Source organism: Thalassophryne amazonica, chromosome 8 (genome assembly GCF_902500255.1).
Source record: "Thalassophryne amazonica chromosome 8, fThaAma1.1, whole genome shotgun sequence".
Classification (NCBI taxonomy): Eukaryota; Metazoa; Chordata; class Actinopteri; order Batrachoidiformes; family Batrachoididae; genus Thalassophryne; species Thalassophryne amazonica.
The window spans coordinates 66,076,324-66,089,425 of NC_047110.1; the positions used below are offsets into that span (position 1 = coordinate 66,076,324).

Consider the following 13,102-nt stretch of genomic DNA (forward strand, 5'->3'; position numbering starts at 1 on the left):
TGTTTAATTTTGTAGAAAAAAGCGGATCACAGACATGACACAAAACTAAAGTCATTTCAAATGGCAACTTTCTGGCTTTAAGAAACTTATAAGAAATCAGGAAAAAAAAATTGTGGCAGTCAGTAATGTTTACTTTTTTAGACCAAGCACAGGGGAAAAAAATATGGAATCACTCAATTCTGAGGAAAAAATTATGGAATCATGAAAAACAAAAGCGCTCCAACACATCACTAGTACTTTGTTGCACCATCTCTGGCTTTTATAACAGCTTGCAGTCTCTGAGGCATGGACTTTGAGTGACAAACGGTACTCTTCATCAATCTAACTCCAACTTTCTCTGCTTGCTGTTGCCAGATCAGCTTTGCAGGTTGGAGCCTTGTCATGGACCATTTTCTTCAACTTCCACCAAAGATTTTCAATTGGATTATGATCCGGACTATTTGCAGGCCATGACATTGACCCTATGTGTCTTTTTGCAAGGAATGTTTTCACAGTTTTTGCTCTATGGCAAGATGCATTATCATGTAGAAAAATGATTTCATCATCCCCAAACATCCTTTCAATTGATGGGATAAGAAAAGTGTCCAAAATATCAACGTAAACTTGTGCATTTATTGATGATGTAATGACAGCCATCTCCCCAGTGCCTTTACCTGACATGCAGCCCCATATCATCAATGACTGTGGAAATTTACGTTCTCTTCAGGCAGTCATCTTTATAAATCTCATTGGAACGGCACCAAACAAAAGTTCCAGCATCATCACCTTGCCCAATGTAGATTCAAGATTCATCACTGAATATGACTTTCATCCAGTCATCCACAGTCCACGATTGCTTTTCCTTAGCCCATTGTAACCTTGTTTTTTTCTGTTTAGGTGTTAATGATGGCTTTCGTTTAGCCTTTCTGTATGTAAATCCCATTTCCTTTAGGTGGTTTCTTACAGTTCGGTCACAGATGTTGACTCCAGTTTCCTCCCATTTGTTCCTCATTTGTTTTGTTGTGCATTTTCGATTTTTGAGACATATTGCTTTAAGTTTTCTGTCTTGACGCTTTGATGTCTTCCTTGGTCTACCAGTATGTTTGCCTTTAACAACCTTCCCATGTTGTTAGTATTTGGTCCAGAGTTTAGACACAGCTGACTGTGAACAACCAACATCTTTTGCAACATTGCGTGATGATTTACCCTCTTTTAAGAGTTGATAATCCTCTCCTTTGTTTCAATTGACATCTCTCGTGTTGGAGCCATGATTCATGTCAGTCCACTTGGTGCAACAGCTCTCCAAGGTGTGATCACTCCTTTTTAGATGCAGACTAACGAGCAGATCTGATTTGATGCAGGTGTTAGTTTTGGGGATGAAAATTTACAGGGTGATTCCATAATTTATTCCTCAGAATTGAGTGAGTCCATATTTTTTTTTTTTTCCCCTCTGCTTGGTCTAAAAAAAGTAACCGTTACTGACTGCCACAGTGTTTTTTCCTGATTTCTTAGTGTTTCTTAAAGCCAGAAAGTTGCCATTTGAAATGACTTTAGTTTTGTGTCATGTCTGTGATCTGCTTTTTTTTTACAAAATTAAACAACTGAATGAACATCCTCCAAGGCAGGTGATTCCATAATTATTGCCAGGGGTTGTAGCTCTCCCTGCATCCCACAGTCAAGTTTTATGTCTTTTTTTTTTTTCAAGACAACCTGTGCTTTCGTAATATATATGCTTTTGTTGTGTTTTATAAGTGTAATAAAGGTTTACAATCAGAAATAAGAAATGAAAATAATTTTCCACACTCATTTATTCAAAACACACAGCAAACTATAATAAACAACTGTTTTGACACTTTATAAAGGTAATTTGAGGTCTTGTGTGAAAGACTGTACAACAGAAGGTTCAAACAATAAACACAAAATGCATATTTTAAACAGTATATACAAAATAGTCTGAGCGTTTTGTTGGTTTCATCTCAAAGCAGTTTCTGTCTGCTATTACACAAAGGTTATATCACAAACCTCTACTTCTACTGTGTTTTGGAGTGTTCTGTGCTGCTGCTAAAGCAGCTTTCATTCACATCTTGGTCCTTACAGTCTGAGGAGCGGCCCTCCCCCTCACTCCATTGATATGGTAAACAAGTGCTTTACGCCAAGAAAGCAACAGAGTTATCCAGTAACATTCACATGCAAACTAGTGGAGCAATCCTGATAGTTACACACTCTTTGTTTGAGCACGTGAGATTGTCATCAGATGCCCTCCATCTGCTCACTTTCACTGATTGCTGTGCATAATGGTGCAGGGTGCATTGGAATAGTATGTACTCATTGGAGCACCCAGGGGGCTATTCAAACAGGACAACTAGTAACATATCACTCCTGAAAACGATCTTTGGCTTTTCACGTGAGGTAAATCTGCGCTACAACTGGATTTTGGAAAACCATGTGACGGTGACCCAATTCCGATTGGGCATGTCATCACACAGCTTCTATGAGGAGTACAAAGATGGCCAATGGCTGGCTCGAAAGTCCGCAGTTAACTTTTCAGCAAAAAAAAAAAAAAAAGTTTATCTCATATCATTCAAAAGTTATTTATAATTTAGTAAAGCTTGGTCTTAGCCGTCGTATACGACGGCGTCGGCCCCAGAGGTTTAATCAACTTCTGGTTGACAGCATCACCGTAACCCCAAATGCTGATTTTAGTGCAAAAAAGTAAATAAACAGCTTCTCATAAGCAACAAAAACCAATAGCAGCTGCTGGCTTTATGTGCAACAAAAATTAAACATAACCAACTTCTGGTTTTAATAACTATGTCACTGCTGACATTTGAGAATGAGGTTTCTCAGTTCAAAACTAAAAACAAAAATGGCCATTTTTGTACAGGGTGCAAAAAATAAAAATAAAAGCTTTGTGGTTAGTGTGTGTACTGAAGAGATAAAAAGACAAAATAAGAGATTACTACTCTACATGTTTTTTGCTTTTTTTTTTTTTTTTTTTTTGACTGAGCTACAGCAGAAAAATTAGGCTTGTATGGCGTGAGGGCGATCCGTAAACAATGAGGCAGACGCTCATTTGTCAAAGAGGCATGATTGTCTGTTTTTATGGCATTCATGTGAGAGAAACTGTATTCGCAGGTGTACGATTCGTATGTTGAACCAAACATTGTTAACACACACAAAGTCAACCTTTCCATTTTGGGGAATTTCTCTGCAATAACACACCTGGTCCAAAACTCTGCACAGCCCTGTTGCTTAAAAGCATCTTTCAGTTCACTTGATGCCTGCATGTCAACAATCTCCAGCTGCATGGGCCCTTCATCAGTGTCATGTAGCCTGAGGAATTCTCCTGCTGTGGGAGAAATATGTGTTGTGTTGGTAAATGGGTCCCTCACTACATCCTGCAACTCTTTTGGGATGCCAAAATCATTAAATTTCTGTGCAAAGTGAAGTCACTGCGTGTGGGGGGAAAGTGCAGCAGCCTGTCATTAAGATCACATGCAAAAATGTCTAGTTTTTATTTATTTATATATATATATATATATATATATATATATAAAAGCAGTCAGCTTTTCAACCACTATTTTATCCCTCCCCTGAAGACTAAGACAATTCAAATGATGCATGATATCACTTAAAAAGCACATTTGAGAAATTTCTCATCCAGCATTTTTGTCACAAATGTTTAATGAGCTCTACACACTCACCCACACAAGCCATCACTCATTTACAGTCAGCTTTTGACATTATTCAAAATAATCTTAATCTAAAACTCACCCTAAACTCAGACAAAACAAAAGTCATGTTGTTTTCAGACTCCAAATCCAACATTCAAATCTTGCCACAAATCACCACCTTACAGGGAATTCAAATATAATTTGTTAAACAATACAAATATCTTGGAATTTGGATTGACAATACACTTTCATTTGCACATCATATTAATCTGCTTGTAAATCGACTTAGAATCAGGTTGGGTTTCTTTTTTCGAATTCGGACTTGTCTGTCCTTTGAGGCCCAGAGGAAGCTTGGTGCCGCCACTTTTATGCCAATGTTGGACTATGGCGATGCATTGTATATGCACTCTTCAGCTCAGGATCATCACTAGCCTCAGAGCTCTTACACATCACTGTGTTCTTTATGCTCATGTTGGTTGGTCCTCCTTGGTGTTTCGCAGGCTTCGGCATCTGTATTTACTCATTTATAAATGTTTACTTGGTCAGCTTCCTGGTTACTTACGAAAGTATGTAATGTAATGTGACATGAATTCAGCTTTCTTCAACTGAGTTAGTCTCAAACGGCTGTGGCTAAAACATCCACTCGTCTTGCAGCTGTTGTATCTGACAAAGGGATTGACTTGATTGAAGACATTACCTGCTGTTTCAGCTTGTCGTCCGCTACCACCTCGTCGACGGCAGCTAATATGCGTTCTTTCACTATTTCGGAGTCGGTGAACGGCATTTTCTTTTTAGCAAGATTACATTTATGTCTCTAACACTTTTTCTTTTCTTTCCATAGCGAATGCAGGACCATGTCTTGGAAAAGTACAGAAAGTATCAGAAAGTAAGACTTTTTTTCTGTTTTATTGCAGTATTGTTGACACTAGACATAATTACATAGTTTGATGGCTCACTGTTGCTTTTTTTTTTTTTTTTTTTTCTTAATTAGAGGTTCCCTGGATATCGGGAAGAGAAGAAGAAATGTGTCTATCTCCATCACAAACTGGCACATATCAAAGACATGATAGAAGACTATGACCAAGCACACTGTTCTCCGAGCAATTCGCCTTTACCCTGACCAGGGTGTGATCGGACTGGACCAAAAGACTGCACAGCAAGGCCTGGAGTTTTTTTTTTTTTTTTTTTTTTTTGGCACATAGTTTATAAGAACAAGATATTTATATTGCATATTTTTAGTGTAAAAGAGCAAATTATTTGTTTCCCATTTATTAAAGATAATATTTATACATAATGTGTTGCATTAAATGGAATTGCAGCCAAAATATAAAACTCAAATTTGCTAATTAGCATCATAAATGTGCTCAATTTAAAATTTCTGAAAATAATTTGGTTTATTTACCTAGTTGGAACTGAAAGGTTTAGACTACCGCATTTACTCTATTAAAGGTCCCCTCTCTGTAAAGGCCCCCTCTTTGTTACCCCCCCCCCCCACCCGGCATATTCGGCATATTCCATGTAGTGAAATTGTGAATTCCTGAGAGAACAGAGTAAAATGAAATGGTCTTAACTCATTGCCACAAGAAACCATAAGCAATCCATGACGTTCACAATTTGTGGATAGTTTCCAGGACTGTCATAGTTCTCCTCTGCCAATGTCACCTTGTTATCAGTTCTTTCAGGTGTTAAGCAACATGGGTGCATCGCTGGCTTGATATGTTGTTCCACAAACTTCAAATCCCAGCCATTCGAGGCTCTGAAGTTCTGGTTTCCATTTTGCTTATTCAGCTGCAGTGCCTCGTACTTCAGACCCTTCCCTATCACGCAGACGCCTGCCGTTCTTCTTTCTTGGAACCATTTTAGCAGCTCTTATTGAATGTCCTCATAACACACTTTCCTCCCCCCACCAGGCGGCTGTTTTGCTGTTTTGGCCAGGGTTGCAACCTTATCCTTGTTCTTACACCACTCCCGGACGTGTTTCCTATCGACTATGAAAATCAGAGCAGCATGGTGCTATCTGTTCTCTTCTCTACTTTTAGCTTGAATGCTGTCGAGTAGCAAAGTTTGGTAGAAGCCATTTTCTGTAATTGTGTAGCAGCTACTGCCCACAGAAAAACTTTTTTTTTTTGAGTCTGCACTGTTTCTCTTGCATGCAGTACGTATGTCCATACGTACCGTAAGGCCGTACTGTGTACAGCATGTATGCAAGCACGTGCATGCAAATGATCATCAATAACCCAACCCCCCCCTTTCAAAAATTACATGCCACCGGGGTGTTTAATAGAGTAAATTCGGTATTTAATTTTGAAATGCACAAAAAATATTAAGTTCTAGGGAAGAAACAACTCTGGTGTAATACTAAGCAGCTGACAGCCACCAGCAAAACTGCCTCTGCTAATCATCTCTTACTAAAATAAATATTGGTCAAACAATATCTCAGCTTCATCACCCCCACTCAAAAAAAATATAACCATGTTGTTTGATTCTCCCCTTTCCCAAACAGATTGGCTTCTTAAGTGCTAACTGTTACATTGTGTGCAGGATTAACTACTGCAGGTGCCTTTTCATATGTACTGAAGCCATTCCACAATTTCAATTTATTGGTATTATGGAAAAAGAAAATAAGCAGCAGTGCAACTATAGCTTCATATTATTATGGAGCTCATCTGCTTTTTCAAGAAACACCTGGTAATATGTATATTGGTAGTAATGAGCTGTCAAAGCCAAGTAGCATATTTATTTTGTCGAATTATTTAAACATTTCAAAAGTGCAAGATTTTCAGGACACCACTTTAACGGTATCTTGACATGTTGCAGAAATGTGTACAATGGCCTGTATTTTATTATTTTTAACCCAGCAAACTGTTAACTTACTCCTTACAGCTGTGCATAATTGGTTTATGGCTACTGGACTCATAAATGTGAAATAAAATGCTTTGTCTACAAAAACAACAAAACACTGCAATTGATAATAAGGACAGATTTCTCTATTTATTGCATGAATTGTGTTTGCTCTATTTGGGTTTCTTGATGTTGCTTATTCATTCTTTTCACACTAAAACTTAAAAGTATGGTGAAAGGGAAATGGAACATTTTGCAATTTCTGATGGTGGATACTTTATCATATCTTCTGGAGAAGTGTTTTTTTTTTTTTTTTTTTTTTTTTGACAAATGCGTTGTCACAAAAACTGTAAAAATAAAATGTCAGTGTGTTCCATGTTTCCTAAAGATGTCAATCTCACTTTTATTCGCTGTGCTGACCCATAATTATGTCTCAGTCGCAGTGGAGACAGTTTATCCAAAACCATTAACTACAGGACTGTTTAGAAGTTTAACACTGGCTTTGCTCTTGGTATTTCTACTATTGGCACATTTTAAAATAAGGGTAAAATCTGGACAACTAGAAAATAGTGTTCATATTAAAACCCTGACAGTAACCTCAAACTTCAGGTTTTTTTTTTTTGTTTTAACTTTGTTCATACTCAAATTTATTCATTACAAGTAATAGTTTAGAATCAGAATACATTCAATCCGGTTTCAAAGTTTTAATGGCAATGTACGTTAATATATTTATCAGTCCAAGTCGACTGGACATGAATACACTGGAACCAGTCAATGATTCAAGATACCTGCAGGTAAAAAATGCAAAATAGTTGTATTTTAATTGATCACAATGAAATATTTTTGAGTCCAGACTTATTTCGAGACACCTAAAACATCTCTGGAGTCTTAAAAGAAGTTACAAATAGTAAATTAAGTCAACATATCTCCATTTTTTGAAAGTAGTCCTAATTGTACACCCTGAGTATTCTACCAAGTTGTACTTAGTACCACAGATTGTGACAGACTAGCTTCATAGCTAACTGATGTGAAAGTTCTGATAACTATTAAATGGCTGCAAATAATTTTCAACTTGAATAAACTGGAGTACTACTATGCTTTCGATGTAACATTTTAAAATTCAACTACATACAATTCTGGTCTATCAGAAATACCTGATATGAGAGATTGTGCACTACTGTGAACTCTGCCGTTATATGTAGCTAAGGCAGCCTTATAACTACAGCAGACGGACTGATGACAATATGATGTTTGATTTTCTTGAGTTTAAATTGCAGATGTTTTTAAATGTGTCGTGCACAACTTGTTGGTTCATTGCTATGGGTCAGAATTGGAGGTATATTTCTCTTCAAGTATCTTGCAGCAAATATTTTTAATACTGAAAATATAAATCAATGTTTGACTGTTAATTGTGGAAATCAATATTTGTCTATTTAATAATGTTGTGCTCTACAGGTTTATTAGTGCCCCCTTGCTGCAGGTGAAAGAAATGCATGTGTGCGTCCATGGTCATACCTGCTCAAATACTAAACCCCAAAATAACTGCAGACCCAAGATATTTAGGATACAAGTTCATCTCACAACCCTCATGACTTCAGGGGGCACCAACCTTAACCCACTGTTTTCTGTGGGAAAATCCAGGTCAATATATAACAGGCCTTTGCTGTGTAATTATTTCAACAAAATCACAGACACCAGATAATTTGCGATACAAGCTCATTTCTTTTGCGTTGGCCCAGAGAGTACCAACATTGATGCACATTTTCTAGTGGAGCAGATAACTGTAACAATTGTTAATTTCTGGAAAGAAGCACCAAAGTTGGCACAAATACTCCTTAGACATTACTCTTGAAAAAAACTGAGTAGCCACTTGAATTTTCAGCAGGCGGCCAGGTAGGGGTAAATTGAAGAATTACACGGGTCAAAATTTAAAAATGCTCCAATCATATTGAAAGCTATACCACATTATTTGTCTGATCACAACGATACCAAAAAGGTATAGTTTGGACTATCTATGACTGAATGTTATGGGGTAAAAACAACAAGAATGGTGACAAAGGTCAATTTCAGTTTGTACAGGGGTTAGAAGTTAAAGTTGCTCCAATTTTGGTAAAAAGTGGTGCAGATTATTGGTTGAACTAATAGGATTAATAAATGAAATAGTTTTGACTGTGATGAATGCTTGGTCTGCAAGGTAAAGGTAGAGCAATGTCGACGTCCACTGGATTCTATGACGTGACATATGTTACCCTGTAACATAACTAAGCATGCCACATAGTGCAAACTATTCCTTTTAAAAACCCTATTAACCAATAATTAGCATCACATTTTACAATATTTAGAGCAACTTTAACATCTGACCCCTGTACAAACTAATGCTGACCTTTGTTACCATTCTTGCTGTTTTTACCCCATAACATTGTCATAGATAGTCCAAACTACTTTTTGGTATCGTTGTGATCAGACAAATAATGTGGTATAGCTTTCAATATGATTGAAACATTTTTAAATTTTGACCCCTGTGTAATTCTTCAATTGACCCCTACCTGGCCGCCTACTGAAAATTCAAGTGGCTACTCAGATTTTCAAAAGAGTGATGTCTAAGGAGTATTTGTGCCAACTTTGGTGCTTCTTTCCAGATTTGAAGGATTCCTCTGTAAATATTCTGTTATCTGCTGCACTATTCTGGGTGAAATCAGGTTGGCATCAAATGTCCGTGAGTACCCAAATACTCTACTGTATGGTACAGATTCAGCAGGAGCTTCTATCGTCCTTCAGGGTAGAGTTGTGATTTGTGTTTGCTCACCTTTTAGTTGACCGACACTGTGCTGTGTGTGATCAGGATTACTCTTTAGACAGTCCCATGAGTGTCGTCAGTTTATGACTATGCACCTTGACTGTGTCAAAGAAATAGACCGTGGTCCAAAAATGTCAATACATGTGCTCATGGCAGTAAAATCCCATCGGCTGTCCTGAATCATTACTAACTTTATGACCGACTGTCACAGAGCTGTTAAAAAGATTATACTGCATCATGTTTAAACATTATTGCTCCTCGTGTAACTGAGTTACACAAAACTGTAGAAATGCCTTTAACTTGACATACGTACAATCAACTAACGAGAGGGCAAAATTCTGAAATTCAAGAATGATATACAACATTTTGACAAAAATGAGTCACTGTGTGAAATGAATCCATTTTATACAACAGCAATCTTCACAAAATTCCATCAGTCTGTTTTGAGATGATCACATGGCCTTCTGTCAGTTGGCAGATTTTAGCAGCAGCTCTAACCACTAGGCCACTGTGCTGTCCAAGAGTAGTGGCCATGAAGTGTCTATTGTACACAACTGAGCATTTATTTTTCTACATCACTGACCAAACGCATAATTCAGTTAATTTTATTTTATCTGTCTAGTGCCAAATCACAGCAAAGCTGTCTCAAGTTCATGAAAAGATACATGATAAAGGCTGCAGAACTGGTGTGTCCTGAAACACGACAAGCATTTGTCAACATTAGTCCAACAAGGAATACTATGGCAGAGATGATACTGGAACTATTTGGCAGATTTAGACAGGCAGGTGAAACAACGTCGTCATTTCTTGCATTTTCTATTGAAATTGATGAGCGCACTGACATTACAGAAATTGCTCTACTGGCCATATTTATTCGTGGAGTTAATGAGTCATTAACCATCACTGAGGAGTTCCTTTAATTGGTGCCTATGAGTAACATCACAACAGCTGATGACATTTTCGGCTCTGTGGTTGGTGCGCTGGACAGAGCCGGAGTGGACTGGTCCAGCGCTGTCAGCCTGGCTACAGACGGGGCCACCATCAATAATCGTTAGAAAAGCAGGTATTGTGACAAAATTCAGAGACAAAATACAAGCCGCTAATGCAGGAGATGGTTGTGTTTGCAAGTTGTTCAAAATGGATCACCTCATGCAGGTTGTCCGAACTGTTAATTTCATTCGAGCCAGAGGCCTGAATCATCATCAGTTTGACTGTCTTCTCAGTGATATTCACGTTACTAATACCCTGCCATGCGACATGAAGCAAGATGGTTAAGTAGAGGGGCTGTGCTGAGGCGTTTCTTTGATCTAGGCGAGGAAATCAGAATTCACAGGAAAAAAAAAGGAAAACCACAGATGAAATTACATCAGGAATGGCTGCAGGACTTTGCATTTTTGGTGGATATTACAGAGCGCTTGAATATTCTGACAAAACATTGCAAACCCACAAAAAAGGTCATCACAGTTTTATGACAGTATATGTGCATTCAAGGTGAAGCTGACTTTGTGGGAGACACAGCTGGCAAGTGGGTGACCCTGCACATTACCCTTGCTTAAGAGAGGTTATGTGCAACAGGCAGTAATCCTGACATGAAACAGTAAAAAGACAAGATTGCACGATTACTGTGCAAGTTTGAGAAACGGTTTCAGATCTTTGGTTAAATTGAGACAGAATTTGCAGTTTTTTGCATAACCTTCACGGTCAAAGCTTCTGATGTGTCTGTCGACATGCAGATTTGAAGGATAATTTTGCCTCAGTGAGCTTGGACACATTTATCAGTATCTCTTGCCAGGTTACCCTGAATTAACAACCTTGGCTGCAAAAAGTTTGTGCATGTTTGGGACAACCTACCTTTGTGAACAGGTTTTCTCAGTATAATGAACATCAATAAAATTGTGCACGAGGCTCAGACAAGCACTGAGATGACATTCTGACATTGGCTTGTAGTCAAACATAACACCTGATATTGATACACTTGATGCAGACCAAAAGATGCCAAGTTTCAGGAGCAAAAACAAAGTAGTCTCGATTGACCGTCTCCTTTAAAATGTTGCTTCAGACACCGAATGCAATTGTGATAAAGTGCAATACTATATTTTTCAGTTCCAATTACATTTAACTTAAAGTTTTGTTTGTATTTGTGCAAAAACTTGTCTTAGCTGAGGTTGTTCATATGTTTTGATATGTTATGATTTGTAAAAACAATATTTCATTAAATATGAACATTTTCTAATGACTTGTACTTCTTTGCATGAAAAGATAAGAGGAAAAAAACATGGACTTATATATATATATGTTATGATGATTGTACTGCTCCGGCCCACTTGACATCTAACTGGCTGTATGTGCTCCCTGAACCAAAATGAGTTTGACACCCCTGCTGTAAAGGCTTGATGTGTATGAGATTACCAGCAGGTATCAGCATGTACAGCTGAGTATCAGCATAGCAGTGAAAAGTAATCCCATAACATCACAGTATATGCCCAAGGGGTGCTATATAAAGGGAGAAAAGCAGGGGGCCTAGGATGGATCCCTGTGGAACTCTGTATTTCATCAGAACAAGGTTTGAGGTGTTATTGTACAGGACACAGTGAGAGTGACTGGTTAGGTAGGATGTCAACCATTAAAGGACATTCCAAGCAATCCCAAAGTAGTATAAACCTATAGAGTAGTATATGATGAGCCTCCATGGTGAACGCAGTGGTAATATCTGACAGTAACAGAACTGTAGTAGTGTTCAAATCCATAACGAGCAGGAGATCTTTTACCACTTTATTAAGAGCTGTCTCTGTGGAATGGTGTGTTCTAAATGCAGACTGTAGTGGCTCAAAGAGGTTCTCTCAGTAAAGTGGTCCACAAGCAGCTGCAAAACTACTTTTTCAAGGATTTTAGAACAAAATGATAGGTTTGATATTGGTCTGTAATTTTTCCGGAGACCGGGGTCAAAGTTTGATTTCTTATGTATTAGCAGCGGTGGGCACTGCTAACCAAAAAGTTAGCTTTGGTAACCGCTAATTCGCTGACTGGAAAGTTAACTTTTATAATGCTACACCGCAAAAAAAAATTAGCAGAAGTTACTGCTAATCTCTAACTTTTTGTATTGACTCGGTAGACTGTAGGCTATCAAGTTTAAGCACCCGCAGGGGTTTGCTGGGTAAATTCAAAGGTGAAACGAACACATGTAAAATAAATAAAAAATTAAACCCCAAACACTGTCATCTTTATCAAAAGAAGTCACAGTTTATCTCCATATTATATATTGCGGCAAGCTGCATGGAAGAACGAGCCAGAGCTTTTGTCTTTATGCACCCTGTCACAAAGAAGTTCTATTTCCGTTTCACACACACAACAACATAGACCGTGGCAGAAGACATCAAATGCAAGGCACTTTTTACTCATAGTGACAACATAACTCTTAACCAAACTGACTGCCAGCAATAACACCAGATGCGCTTGTGCAGAACAGTTTTTTTTTTTCTTGCACTTTCTGCCTTGGCTTCAGCAAGTTGTCCCCTCAAAGTATGTTCAAAGCGTAGCTTGAGTGAAGTTCTTGTTGATTTTAAATTGTATTCAGGGCAAAACCTGCTATTATTATTGATAAGAGCATGTAGACTGTCAGCAACTGTGGTGGAAAATCAAAGAAAATATGAGAGGCACCATGAAGGACCTGACATCTGCCCAGGGTTTCTGTACGATATTCCATGATTTAAATTGACATAAAAGTTTGTAGTTTCAGAACTGCGCACATTGCTAGAGAAGCATCTGAGTTCTTGCATCATGAAGACATCCAGGATATCCGGGAGGCCTCACA

At 38.0% G+C, this 13,102-nt stretch overlaps 1 protein-coding gene across 3 annotated transcripts in view; it reads left to right on the forward strand.

Moving 5' to 3' along the window:
- Window positions 1-6,844, forward strand: part of LOC117515808 (RNA polymerase II elongation factor ELL) — a 74,451-nt gene extending 67,607 nt beyond the window's left edge. For all 3 annotated transcript variants that reach the window (XM_034176535.1, XM_034176534.1, XM_034176536.1), the window contains exons 11-12: window positions 4,495-4,539; window positions 4,645-6,844. In XM_034176535.1, coding sequence (XP_034032426.1) covers window positions 4,495-4,539; window positions 4,645-4,773 — 174 coding nt within the window. In that variant the 3' untranslated portion in view covers window positions 4,774-6,844. The remainder of the gene's footprint in view (window positions 1-4,494; window positions 4,540-4,644) is intronic.
- Window positions 6,845-13,102: the final 6,258 nt, after the last annotated feature.